The sequence below is a fragment of the Martes martes genome (assembly GCF_963455335.1).
Source record: "Martes martes genome assembly, chromosome: 8".
NCBI classification, from domain to species: Eukaryota; Metazoa; Chordata; class Mammalia; order Carnivora; family Mustelidae; genus Martes; species Martes martes.
This window is the reverse complement of record NC_137895.1, coordinates 118,887,520-118,902,366: the sequence shown is the minus strand read 5'-3', so window position 1 is coordinate 118,902,366 and position 14,847 is coordinate 118,887,520. Positions and strand designations below refer to the sequence as shown.

Here is a 14,847-nt window from a genome sequence, read left to right as displayed (position 1 = left end):
GGATAACCTCTTTATCTTAAGGTCAGCTGGTTAGAAACCTTAATTCCCCTTTGCCACGCCACCTATAATATTCACAGGTTTGGGGGTGATTAATGTCAACATTGGGGGGCTATTATTTTGCTTATCACAGGTGGTTAGAGTTTTATTGAGGAGGTGGCATATTCGAGCAAGGACCTAAATTAAATAAAGGAAGGAATGAAGCAATATTGAAGGATGGGTAGTGGTCCAGCTTGTAGCGAAGTCATTGTTGAAATCTAGAGATGAGCGTGTCCTTGGGAGATGGAGGCTACTAGACTAGATTGAAGTAAGTCAGGGAAAGAGTGACAGAAAATGAGGCCAGAGAGCCAAGTAGATAGGCAGGTACAATAGGCCAGGGTCAATGTTTTGGATTTTATTCGCTGAGTGATGGGCAACCACTGGTGGTTTTGAGTAGACAAGATAATTTGAATTATATTTTTCCAAGGCTCAGTTTAACAGACTAGAGACAAGCAAGGAGACTAGACTCTTCGCATTGTCCACTGACAGAGAAGTATGGTTAGGGTTGGGTGATAGCAGTTAGGGTTGAAATATGGTAGGATCGGGGGTTCATTTGAAAATGCAAGTGGTAGAATTTCATTATGGAACAGATGAAAGGTGTGGAAGAAAGAATTTTGACCTGAGTAATGGAGGAATGGGACAGAGACTGGGAACAACAGGGAAGGAGCAAGTCTTAGAACAATATACTAGGAGTCAAATCCAGACATGTGAAATTTGAGCTGCTTATTAGACATCCAGCTGAAGTCATATGAGTAGGTAGATCAGTAAAGTTGGAGCTCAAGCCAGAGGCTTGGATACTGACATTTGGAAGTCATGAGTGTGTGGATGATATTCAGGACCACACCTTGGGGAGTGAGTATGGTGAGAGAAGGGGGGAGCAAAGCAGAGCCAAGAGAAGAGAATGAGATGGGCGAGATCATGGTTGAGATTGAGTCCTGGGGTACCCTGACATTTGGAGAAATGTTGAAGAATGGAGGAGGATGTATAAGAAGCACTGAGAAGGAGGGCCATTGAGGTAGAAGTCATGAGGGAGGCCATTGAGGTAGAAGTCTTGTGGAGGGAGGACGGAAATGGGTACATTTGCTTGGCAATGGGAAATTACTGTTGATAAACAAAAATGGTTGCAGTGGAGTTTTCAAGAGAGAAAATGAGAGGACGGATGGGGACAGCAAGGACCAAGAACTTTTACTATACATGGGATCAGAGGAACGTAGTCATGGAGAACCTATTTCAGCGTGTTTGCAGTCCATTAGGCTCATCCCATTGAGAGGGAAGCAACAGTGACTGAAAGAGAAGGGGACCTACAGGAACAAAACTCATCCCATTGAGAGGGAAGCAACAGTGACTGAAAGAGAAGGGGACCTCAGGAACAAAGTCCTGAGAAGATGAAAAAGGGTGTGCGCAACTCTTACACAAATGGAGGGGCTCAGGGGCAGCTCTTCCTCAGGGACAGGACATGGCACAGTGAGGGCACCAGTGAGAGAGGTTGGTGGGTCAGGAGACAGGAGGAGGAAAATGGCCTTTTCTCATGTCTTGCATTTTCTCCATGAAATAAGAAGCAAGGTTACCAGCTGAGCGTGAGAAGGCGGTAGGAGAGGGTTGGAGATTGAGGAAGTGGGAGGAGTAGTCCCCTGCATGGGATGAACTGAGCAGTGACGTCACGGGATTGATGAGCAGGCTGTGCTCAGGGACGGTGCACATTCATAAATCTGAATTTATCTTTGGAAGGAGTAAATCTTTGCCTCTGCCCACCTTATGGCTTGAGTCTACTCATTTGGAATAGGATTTAAGATCTCCCAGAGAACAGTTCCATCCTGAGTGTTAATCTTCCATGAGGATACGCTGCAGACACAGACCATTTGAATCCTGAAATGCTTATTTTATGTGCCATTGGGAATGGTGATGCCTTTTTTTTTTTTTTAAACCAGAGAAATGAACCGTTTTGTTAAATGAACGGTTGGGATCCTTTTTACTACATCTTCCGGCAACAGCGCTGAGATCCCGAGGAAAATGCAGGCATATGACAGGAGTTAGTGTAAATACATTTGCAAGCGTTATTGGGAGGCAAGTTTATTCAGCCTTCATCCTGAAACCCAATCGTATCCTGTATTGAAAAGCATTGCTTTGAGGTCATATTGAAGAGATTTATGTCATTTAATCTGCTTCCTGAGATTCCCATGCTGAGAGGTTTTCATTACTTCTTGAAGCAAATAAATTGTTGGGCACTAAACAGAAGCCTGCTGTGTTCCTGCCCATCTGAAGGTGACACAGAAGCTATGTTGAGACTTGTCCGTCCCCCAAACTGTAACTATGGCCAAGACTTTGGAGGCCAGGTAATTATTCCAAGTGGGAGAAAGTCTAGAGCTGAGAGAAAGTCTGAGGAATTCAAGGAGCTCAAAGGAAATCCCGGTGCTTGGGAACAAAGGGATGACGCTAGCGAGGTTAGGGTGGCGTGACAACTCTGGCTTCCGGACAGAGAATGAATCTGTAAGCGGCAAACCTGGGGGAAGGGACACCAGTCGGGAGGCTGTTGCAGAACCTGAGAACCTGAGACTAAAGAAATGGTGGTCCCAACTAGGGAAATGGCAACAGGTACGGAAAGAAACGGATGGATTTGAGAGGGCTTTGGAAGGAAGAATCAGCAGGAACAGACTAACGAATGGAATTTGGGTGTGCAGCATTACTGACTGCCAAGGATGCACGTGAACAAGACAAACATAGTCTCTGACCTTGTGATATGCAAGTCCAGTGGATGACAGCATCGGTGCCTGGCTGCGGTAGCCCGGGACAAATGCTGTAAAAGCAGAGTGTGAAGAAGGCTTTAGGTGTGCAGAAGAAGAGCTCTTGTCCCTGCCTGGAGGGTGACTTGTGTGTTTTCAGGGACAGCTGTTCAGAGAGGGCATCGTTAAAGGTCAGAGCTGAAGAGGGATGTGTGTGTGTATGTGTGTGTGCAGGGGTATGTGTATGTGAGCTGTGTGTCCATCCCAGCCATGGGTGAGCTGAAAGAGAAAACTGTTCTAGTCAGTGCAGAAGAGTGGAGCGTGTTGGAGCAGATGAGGTCAAAGGTGATGTCTCTGTACAATTCAGCCATACCAGCTCTGCCTTTCAGACCTTCACGTCATGCTAGCAGAGTTTTGTTTTGTTTTGTTTTGTTTTTAATCTGATCTGCCAGAGGTGGCTTACCATTTCCTCTTGGGAAGATGAGTCTTTCATTTATTAACATTTGTTCCCCTAGCTGCATCAGATAAATTAGCGGAACATTCACCCCAAAAATCACATCGTACCAACAAAAGTCCATATGTACTTCTAGAACACACCTTACATATGACCTGAGTTAACTGGCATATGAAAAGCATCTCAAATGATATTATATGAGGTAGAAAACTCATTCATATTATTATTAAACAAATGTCTGAAGAACACTGTCTAGACACTATTGGTTGTTAAAAAGTCAAGTTGGAAATATGATCTTTATTCTCAGTAAGACAGTATAGATGTGGAAATAACTGTAGCAGAAAATTTATATTCTCATCCAGATCAGGAAAACTATATGACATTATGTATGGAAACAAACATTTAAATAGCAATATGAAAATAATAATTTTAAATAAAACTTTCATGATTTCCAGAAAAGAAATGTTTTAGACTAGAGGAATGAGCTAAAAGCCACTTCAACTCTGAGTTCTTGGATGGGCTTGCCAAACTTAACATCTACTATATCCATGGAGTAGGATTCCAATGACCTTACACTTAGTGCCTTATATAAGTCTTCATACAAGTTTCATTACTTTATATTGTTCAACTTTTTAAAAACAAAAATCTGAAAGAATTTTGATTTGAAAAGAGTCTTGGCCCTGCAATTTTTTTGCTTTTATTTTTTTAATTTTTTCAAGATTTATTATTTTTTATTAACACAGAATGTATTATTTTTTTCAGGGATATAGGTCTGTGACTCATCAGTCTTACACAATTCACAGCATTTACTGCACCCATACTGTCCCTAACGTCCATCACCCAGCCACCCCCTCTACCCCCTTACACTCCAGCAACCCTCAGTTTGTTTCCTGAGGTTTGTCTCCCTCTCTGGTTTTGTCCCGTTTCATTTTTTCCTCTCTTCCCTCATGATCTCTGCATCCACGTTGTTGCCAAAGGCAAGATTTCATTTTTTGATGGCTGCATAATATTCCACTGTAGATATTTACCACATCTTCTTTATCCATTCATCTGCTGATGGACACTTGGGCTGCTTCCATAATTTGTATACACATGTGATACAAATAAGTCTATAAATAAATGTATAGACTATTCATTTAATCAGAATAACACACTTCTGTCCATCGACAGATGAATGGATAAAGATGTAGTGTATATCTATACATATACATATATACAGAAATATTATTCAGCCATTAAAAAGGAGAAAGCCCTGTCATTTACGACAACATGGACAGAACTTGAGGGCATTATGCTCAGTGTATAAGAAGAGAAAGAAAATTGCTATATAATCTCACTTATATGTGAACTCTAAGAGAAAACAACAGCAAGAACAAGAACAAAAACTCAAAGAGATCAGATTTGTGGTTACCAGAGGTGGGGGGAATTGGAGGAAGGTGGTCAAAAGGTACAAACTTCCAGCTATAATATAGTTATAAAACAAGTTCTAAAACAAGTTCTGGGGATGAAACCTACACCATGATGACTATGGCTAAGACTGCTGTATAGTAGATATGAGAGGTGGTAAGAGAGTAGATCCTAAGAGTTCTTACCATCAGGGAAAAAAAATCTTTTTTTAAAATTTTTAAAAAAGATTTTATCTATTTATTTGACAGAGATCACAAGTAGGCAGAGAGGCAGGCAGAAAGAGAGGAGGAAGCAGGCTCCCCGCTGAGCAGAGAGGCCAATGTGGGGCTCGATACCACAATCCTGGGATCATGACCTGAGCCGAAGGCAGCGGCTTAACCCACTGAGCCACCCAGGCACCCCTCCCCCCCAAAATTCTTTCTTTTTTTTGTATCTATATGTGAGAATAATGGATGTTTACTAACTTATTACTGTAATCATTTCATTATACACACACACACACACACACACACACACACATATACACATGTCAAATCATGATGCTGTATACCTTAAATTTATACAGTGCCTATGACAATTATATCTCAATAAAACTGAGGGGGGAAAGAATAACATTAAAATTTACAATTACAATTCAATTTCTTAAACATTACATGGAAAAATGAATTTGACATAGTTCCTCAAATACTTGAAAACTCACACTAAGACGATCAAGAGTATGAAGCCTACAGAGCTGCTCTTTAATGGTTTTTAATAGTGGCTTTAGGGTATTAGGAATCATACATTTAGAAGTTTAACTTTCCGGGACATAAAAATCAACATAGGTTCTTTTCTTGGATTTGTTTCTTTCCGACAAGGAGCTCTCCTGCCGCAGCTGTAATATTTTGAATTTTACAAAGGAGTAATCCTTGTTCTCAGATATGTAGTTTCACTTTAAATGAAACTTTTACAGCATATATTGATTATGGGAAAGATTACAAACAAACGTTTAAAGATCTCTTTTTACCCTTTTCCTGATTAAAAATGTCTGGACAGCTCCTGCAACAACTTTAAGAAAATCCCCAAGCCCCTGCCCTTAAAGTAATGACTGAAGATATAAGGAAGCTTATGTGTTCCAGCACGAGGTCGAGGACTTTTCTATAAGTAGTTTTCAGAAATCCCCCCATTTACCAGAATGTTCCGCTGCACCTGTGTCAGTTTCAGCTCTTCCCATCTCTCCCCCACGGTGATCTATCTTCACTTCTTGTAATTCCTCCCATTTAACTAAGCTAAACGATTAGAAAAATCTGCTTGGAGCCCATATGTGCACCATATTCTACACTCCTTCATTCCCACTCTGAAATGAATATTCCCGTGGAAAATGAACCAAAAGTTAGTAGGCTTGCCACCCACTGGGATTTGTACCCCGATTGCCCAGAGACCACTCTTCCAATTTAAGAGAGGTGGCTTCAAAGCCCAAAAATGTGGGACAAGCCAAATCAATTTGATTGCTGCCACCCATCTAAATTTTCCAGTTTGGCCTACAAATCTTTTGATTTTATCTTTAGGGCTTTTTTCCCCCTAGATCATATTTTCTTTTTTTTTTTTTTTTTTTTAATATGGATGCTAAGATTCTCAACAAGATCCTAGCAAACAGGATCCAACAGCACATTAAAAAGATTATCCACCATGACCAGGTAGGATTCATCCCTGGGTTACAAGGATGGTTCAACATTCGCAAATCAATCAATGTGATAGAACAAATCAATAAGAGAAGAGAGAAGAACCACATGATCCTCTCCATTGATGCAGAAAAAGCTTTTGACAAAATCCAGCATCCGTTCCTGATTAAAACGCTTCAAAGTATAGGGATAGAGGGAACATTCCTGAACTTCATCAAATCTATCTATGAAAAACCCACAGCAAATATCATCCTCAATGGGAAAAAGCTTGCAGCCTTCCCATTGGGATCAGGAACACGACAAGGATGCCCACTCTCACCACTCTTGTTCAACATAGTATTAGAAGTCCTAGCAACAGCAATCAGACAACAAAGAGAAATAAAAGGTATCCAAATTGGCAAGGAAGAAGTCAAACTCTCTCTCTTCGCAGATGACATGATTCTTTATATAGAAAACCCGAAAGACTCCACCTCCAAACTACTAGAACTCATACAGCAATTCAGTAATGTAGCAGGATACAAAGTCAATGTCCAGAAATCAGTGGCTTTCTTATACACTAACAATGAAAATACAGAAAGGCAAATTAGAGAATCGATTCCATTTACTATAGCACCAAGAACCATAAGATACCTCGGAATAAACCTAACCAAAGAGGTTAAAGATCTGTACTCGAGGAACTACAGAACACTCCTAAAAGAAATTGAAGAAGACACAAAAAGATGGAAGACCATTCCATGCTCTTGGATGGGAAGAATAAACATCGTTAAAATGTCTATACTGCCCAGAGCAATCTATACTTTTAATGCCATTCCAATCAAAATTCCACCAGTATTTTTCAAAGAGCTGGAGCAAATAATACTAAAATTTGTATGGAATCAGAAGAGACCCCGAATTGCTAAGGAAATGTTGAAAAACAAAAATAAAACTGGTGGCATCACGTTACCTGATTTCAAGCTTTACTACAAAGCTGTGATCACCAAGACAGCATGGTACTGGCATAAAAACAGACACATGGACCAGTGGAACAGAGTAGAGAGCCCAGATATGGACCCTCAACTCTATGGTCAAATAATCTTTGACAAAACAGGAAAAAATATCCAGTGGAAAAAAGACAGTCTCTTCAATAAATGGTGCTGGGAAAACTGGACAGCTATATGTAGAAGAATGAAACTTGACCATTCTCTTACACCGTACACAAAGATAAACTCGAAATGGATAAAAGACCTCAACGTGAGACAGGAATCCATCAGAATCCTCGAGGAGAACATAGGGAGTAACCTCTTTGATATCAGCCACAGCAACTTCTTTCAAGATATGTCTCCAAAGGCGAAGGAAACAAAGGCAAAGATGAACTTCTGGGACTTCATCAAGATAAAAAGCTTCTGCACAGCAAAAGAAACAGTCATCAAAACAAAGAGGCAACCCACGGAATGGGAGAAGATATTTGCAAATGACAGTACAGATAAAAGGTTGATATCCAGGATCTATAAAGAACTCCTCAAACTCAACACACACAAAACAGATAATCATATTAAAAAATGGGCAGAAGATATGAACAGACACTTCTCCAATGAAGACATACAAATGGCTACCAGACACATGAAAAAATGTTCATCATCACTAGCCATCAGGGAGATTCAAATCAAAACCACATTGAGATACCACCTTACACCAGTTAGAATGGCCAAAATTAGCAAGACAGGAAACAACGTGTGTTGGAGAGGATGTGGAGAAAGGGGAACCCTCTTACACTGTTGGTGGGAATGCAAACTGGTGCAGCCACTTTGGAGAACAGTGTGGAGATTCCTCAGGAAATTAAAAATAGATCTTCCCTATGACCCTGCAATTGCACTGCTGGGTATTTACCCCAAAGATACAGATGGAGTGAAAAGAAGGGCCATCTGTACCCCAATGTTTATAGCAGCAATGGCCACGGTCGCCAAACTGTGGAAAGAACCAAGATGCCCTTCAACGGATGAATGGATAAGGAAGATGTGGTCCATATACACCACGGAGTATTATGCCTCCATCAGAAAGGACGAATACCCAACTTTTGTAGCAACATGGACAGGACTGGAAGAGATTATGCTGAGTGAAATAAGTCAAACAGAGAAAGTCAAGTATCATATGGTTTCACTTATTGGTGGAGCATAACAAATAATATAGAGGACAAGGGTAGATGGAAAGGAGAAGGGAGTTGAGAGAAATTGGAAGGGGAGGTGAACCATGAGAGACTATGGACTCTGAAAAACAACCTGAGGGTTTTGAAGGGGCGGGGTGGGAGGGTGGGGGAACCAGGTGGTGGGTATTAGGGAGGGCACAGATGGCATGGAGCACTGGGTGTGGTGAAAAAACAATGAATACTGTTACGCTGAAAATAAATAAAAAATTTAAAAAAAAATTAAAAAAAAAAAGATTTATTTTTTTTAAGTAACCTCTACACTCAACATGGGGCTTGAACTCACAACCCCGAGATCAAGAGTTGCATGCTCTATCTACTGAGACAGCCAGGGGGCCCCAGATCATATTTGAAATGAAAATAGAGATCATACTAACCGATATCCTAGACAAACTTCCGAGTAAATAGATGGGGGCTTGGTCATTCATTCAACAAACACTTATGGAGGGCATACTATATGCCAGACACCGTCCTAAAAGTGGAAAATACAAAGAAGCAGAGAATTCATGTCTCTGCTCATGAGATTTACATATATTCTGAAGGAGACACACAGTAAGCATGCAAGCCAACAAATAAGATCATCTCAGATAGTGCTCAACCATGTGACAAACTGTGCCAGCAGGAATAGTAAACACAATGAGAAGCCGGCAAAAGCTGAGCATGTCCAAGGAACAGAAAAATCAATGTGTCGGCAGCTTAACAAGCCCAGGCAGTTGGAGGAGTTGATGCTGGAAAAGCAGGCAGGGGCCAGATCATGTCAGGAGTTAATCACTACAGAGGTGGAATTACAACTCTCCAAGAATAAAGATGGATAGTTCAATAACTGGTGTTGGGACAACTGGCCTTTCATACTGAAAATAAGTAAGATATCTGGGACACATTGTGTAAAAAAAAAAAAAAAATTCCAGATGGACAACAACCCCATAAACAAAGTTAAGAAAACAAGCAAATCACAGGGGAAGATATTTGCAACATACATGTGGCAGGAAGAATCAATACCCAGAATATGTGCTGAATTCCTAGAAATCAGTAAAACAAATGACCAAACAAGAGAATGAACAAAGATATGGATTGGAAATTCACAGAAGAAATAGGTGTGTGGGTCATAGATAGAAAAAAGGTGATCACCTTGCTAATAATCAGGGAAATGCCATAGAAGTAAAAAACCAAAGGGGTACCCGTCATCTGGATGGGCAAAAACTTACACACCTACAAGGATGAGAGCTGCTGGCCCCTGTTTCGTGCACTGCTAGAGAGCATGGGAATTGTAGCTACTCTGGTACAGCCGAGAAAGCAGATATGGTGACTCTGTGTGACCCAGCAATGTCATCTCTACTCTGGTGCCAGAGAGACATTCTTCCACATGTGTCGGTGGTGAAGGGTATAAGGATGTAGTGGAAAAGTGGAAAAAGCCCAAATGTTCACATGTAGGTAGAATGGATAATTAAAATAGAGATTGAGTAGGATACAATACTGAGCAAGAATTAAAATGAATGAGCCAGGAGCGCCTGGGGGCTCAGTCAGTTAAGTGTCCGACTTTTGATTATGGTTCAGGTCACGTTCACAGCATCATGAAATTGAGCCCCTCATTGGGCTCCATGCTCCCCGAGAAGTCTGCTCGGGATTTTCTCTCTCCCTCTCCTTTTGCTCTTCCCCCAGCTCATGCATGCTCGATCTCTCTCTAAAATAAATAAATAGAATCTTTAAAACAAGAATGAGCTGAATCTATCCATCTATCTATCCGCCTATCTATCAAGGGATGCTTGAGAGCTGCACGAAGAACATCACTTCTGTCACCACTGATGTGCATGTGTGCCCGCAACCACCACCGGAACACAATGGCTTTCCTTCTTCTCTTCCCAGACCTCTCGTGAGCCTCTCATTCAACCAGAGTCTTACTTGTAAGAATGTCTGGGAAATGGACATTCCAAGCTTTCAGCCCTCTGCCATAGAGAAGAGGGCTCCACAGGACAGAAATCTTGCTGAGTGTTTACAGATATTACCTGGGGGTTGTTGTCAGTAAAGATCAGATCAAATCAAATCAAACACATTGTCCTTACACCGGAGGTTTCTTGAGCACCAGGGTGCAAGAGATAGCATGGAGCTTTGTGTTGGGGTATTTGGCATGGAAGAATCTTGCTCAGAGAAGGAAGGTGGGAAATTGGGAAAGTTCACTTCCATAGTCAAGCCCAACTATATTTCGCTCATTTGAAATTTTATGAAATTATGATATTAGATTTAAAGTTAGAGAACTTACAGAATAATAATGCAGAATTTTGAAAAGGTGGTTTGTCCACTTTGAAGATCCAGGAATGGATGACAGATGAAGATTGAAGCTTATCTCTGTAAATGGAGACCAAGGACAGTAGAAGTCTCCCTTGTAGTCTTTGGATTGTGTGTGGAATTAGTGAAGTCCATTCATTTGTATTCTTGGTCCAGAAGAAATTCGTTGCTGGATGATAACCCACAGTTGACACTTTTAATCCAGTTACTCTACAGTTCAACCTCAGAACAGCAGAAAAGATGCCTCAGGAGTCACAAAGGCCAAGTCACATCATTTTCTCTAGCAAAACAAGGTCAATTTGAAAGTGCCTTTTGTCTTTTCCCAGAATCCATTTCCTTTCTCCCAGCAACCTGCTTTTCTTAAGTCCTTCGGGATCTCCTTTAAGGATATTTGAAATTTTAGAGGTGCCGGTCTTTTCATGGCTTTTTAGCATATTGGTAATTTCAAAGTCACTGTGTTGTACTTTTTCCCTGTAATCAATCAAAACCACACCGACAATCTTGAGAGCTGTTACTAATTTCATTGCTGAGTACCAAAAATCACCAACAATAAATAACATGTATGTGTGTGTTTGTGTGTGTGAGGTCCTTTCCAATTCTTGGACTTAGGTTGAGTTTCCAGATTTCTACGTAAGAGATATTTGTAAAGGGTTTGGACTTTCAATTATATGCCACATGATTTCTGTAGTGTACAGCTTCTCAGCTTATAAAGAAAGCACTTTCAGTTTGGTTTATCGCATGTGATCGTTATGACTTTGATCACCTGTAAAAGAGGAAAGAGGGAAGGTATTCGTGGCCTCATTTTACAGAAAAAATAAAAACTCTGAAGATTAAAAGAATTGTCCCCAATCACTCAATTAATGGTGACAAGGTTGTCTCTGAATTCTACAATCTTCCAAAGTGCCTCAAAGTGCCTATAGAAATGTTTATATTTTTACGTTTATGCTGTAATCTGTAAGATTCTCCGGTTCTTTGCTAGTTGTGTGCATTTTGAGTAAGGATTTACAGAACTTTTTTTTTTTTTAATGCTCAGAATCATCAAAAGCGTTTTTAAGAAGGAAATTCATAATTTTCTACTAACATGTAAAATGTAAATTTTAGATTAAGATTGAGTGCATATAATTTGTAAAAGTCTGTAATCATATGTAAACTCAATTTAATGTTAATTACATGTATATTTTGGCCTCACTTAATAGGAGTTAAAAGTTCATTTTGTAATGCATTTATTACAGAGTCAAGGAAGAAAAATGAAATGCATACCAAAGGAAATACATACAAATAAATGCCTTGGTACAAATGTCTTTTGAAATTCATTAGCTATTACTGACGAAGCTCCAGTTAAAACCATGTGGTTAGAACCACGTGGGAAATACGCTGACTGGGAATCAAGAGTGAAAGAAAAGATATCTGCTTTTTATTAAGACCTGAAGTGTGCTATAATTGGGTTGAGTTTCTACCCAGATGGCCCCCCTCATTCTGACATCTGCAAAGTGTATGTGAACTGCGTTGAGGTGTTATTTTCTGTGGCTGCACAGAAACATGTTACTCGGTTAAAAACCAAGACCTTGGAGTCCTTCACAATCATTCATGCTAACTCATGCCAAGAAACCTGTGCTTCTCTGATCAGGGAGATTCCTATGTGTTTCCCTATTGGCAAAGATTTGGAATTCCTTAGGGGAGTTATAAATATCTGGCCTTCGATCTTTTATAAATCAATGACAAACCTGTAGATTCAAGACTAGCAAGTCCACATCAAGTTTACAATACAGTTATCTCTGAAAACATACATTGTAAAAAAAAAATGCGTCTTGTAAGTTAAGTTATGAAATGTCATGTTCAAATATGCATTTTCATTTGGTATTTTTCTAAATGAAAAGTCTTGGTTGGAACTATCCCTTCCATGTATGAAAATTGTTTTTCAAGTATTTTTAATGGACACGTTCATTTTTACACATTAGATCTGGCTGCCACATTTTATGAATTATTAACAATTCCATGTCCTCCTTGTCAGACAACAGAAAGATCAGAGTTAATGGAACCAAGGAACCTATAGAATTTAAATCGAATCAGTGGTTTGGAGCAACAGTGAAAGCTCACAAAGGGGAAGTTGTGGTGAGTATGATTCATGAGGAAGCTTTGGAATAATATGTATTCTGAAATGTTTTAAAGCTCATACTTACAAAAATTCTTTCATGTAAGGACATGCCAGATTTTTAATGATAAATTTATCAGTATTCTAAAAATAAAGTTAGTGCTTAAAATTAGAGAATCTACTCTAGTATTTAAAGTTAAAGGAGATAAAGCCTGTTTTACACATCAGTGAGATATTTGTGACTATTTCAAAAACAACTACGGAAGATAGAAAAATAAAAGCAAAACATTAAGGAGGTAAATATTTTATTGCTTAAGATTGATTTAAAGGGCTGATTACACACTGACCAGAGAAATAGCACTGCCATCAGGATTCTTTAAAAGTTTATCTACTGTGGCATCATTGATTATTTTTAAAATTAAAGGAAAATTCTCTTTAAAAATATAACTACTAACTACGTGGTTCTCTGAATACATTAATACTTTTTAAAACAAATAATCTCACTCCCAATTAGATATGATTCAACTTTAAAATGCTATGACCTTGTAATTCTATATTCTTATTATTTCAAGTAATGATATATGTCCAAGTTATTGAGAAACAAAAGACCGCATTAGGCTGATCTGGAAATTTTTTTGTCAGGAGAATTTTTTAAACCATTGGCTTTCATTTCCTTACAACAATAAAGCAATAACTTTGCTTTTAAGATTTGTTTAAATCTGCCTGAATTACGATTTAATAAGAATAAGTATCTAAAGGAAATGCCTTGCTTTATTTGGTCTGTGATTAACCCCCCAAGGAGATTTCGATATAAACAGGTAATGAATAAAATACAGATAGCCCTCTCCCGTTACAAATCCAGAATTTACAGTATGGTCTCTATAGGATTGTATTTGCACTAATATGGTTTTTACATCCTAGAATTGGTTAAAAAACAAACAAACAAAAAACTTTTTTTATCCTTTGGTGGTGTATGACACGGGAATTGTTTTGGAAAGCTAATTCCATCTAATAACAACTTGAGGTTTAAAAAAAATCTTTTAGGTACTGTATCGATATTTTTAAGTCTTAAAAGCTTATCTGTAACATGTTGTGCATTTATCCAATACTTGTAGAAGCCCTCAGAATCACTGAAAATGAAATCATATGCCATGTTCATAATAAAAATGGTTAATTCAGGGGCATGCTTGCATTTTCAAAATTACATGAAAGGAAATAAGATACTATTAAGTATATTTCAAGTTAATTTTTTCCTTGGAGCTCGGAAGTTTAGCAGGGTAAAGAAGTAAATTCTGTCCTATGTGATAATTACTAGAACTTCAAAATGCTGGAGTATCCTTTTGAATATCCAGGTGTCGTGGGTATATGTTTAAAGTTTGGGTCACAGGCCAAATTCATCTCGTCGGTATGTTTCACATCAGTGTGAAACTGAGCAGATATAAAAAGGGTAACTTGCTAGAGCTGACAGCAGGCAAGTACTGGGAAGAAGTTTCCTGGCATTTAAGTGCCGTGGAAGCAGCTGGCAGATGAGGTCGGTGGGCAGACTCCCAGAGGCACAGGCACAGGTGAATGCCTGTTCTGCCCACACTCCTGCTTTTCACTGTGGGAACTTTACGTTAAACATATTAACCACATAACTTGTCAGTTTACCAAGAGGGCCCTAAGATAGGAAAATGGTTAAGATACACGGTTTTTAGGTATTGGCCAACACCTCATGATATCAGAAAACTCAAGTAGTGGAAACACACTTCTTACTTGAGACTATAAGTTACTTTTACTGAAAGTAGTTACATGTTGAGCCCATTATCAAGGACATGTTTGGAATCTTTTTTTTTTTTTTTAAGATTTTATTTATTTATTGGACAGGCAGAGATCACAAGCAGGCAGAGAGGCAGGCAGAGAGAGAGGAGGAAGCAGGCTCCCCACTGAGCAGTGAGCCCGATGTGGGACTGGATCCCAGGGCCCTGGGATCATGACCTGAGCTGAAGGCAGAGGCTTTAACCCACTGAGCCCCC

General features: G+C 39.4%; 1 protein-coding gene across 3 annotated transcripts in view; it reads left to right on the top strand.

The window, feature by feature from the left end:
- ITGA8 (integrin subunit alpha 8) overlaps window positions 1-14,847 on the top strand; it is a 174,534-nt gene that overhangs the window by 9,598 nt on the left and 150,089 nt on the right. For all 3 annotated transcript variants that reach the window (XM_080810656.1, XM_080810655.1, XM_080810657.1), the window contains exon 3: window positions 12,752-12,852. In XM_080810656.1, the coding sequence (XP_080666782.1) occupies window positions 12,752-12,852 (101 nt within the window). The remainder of the gene's footprint in view (window positions 1-12,751; window positions 12,853-14,847) is intronic.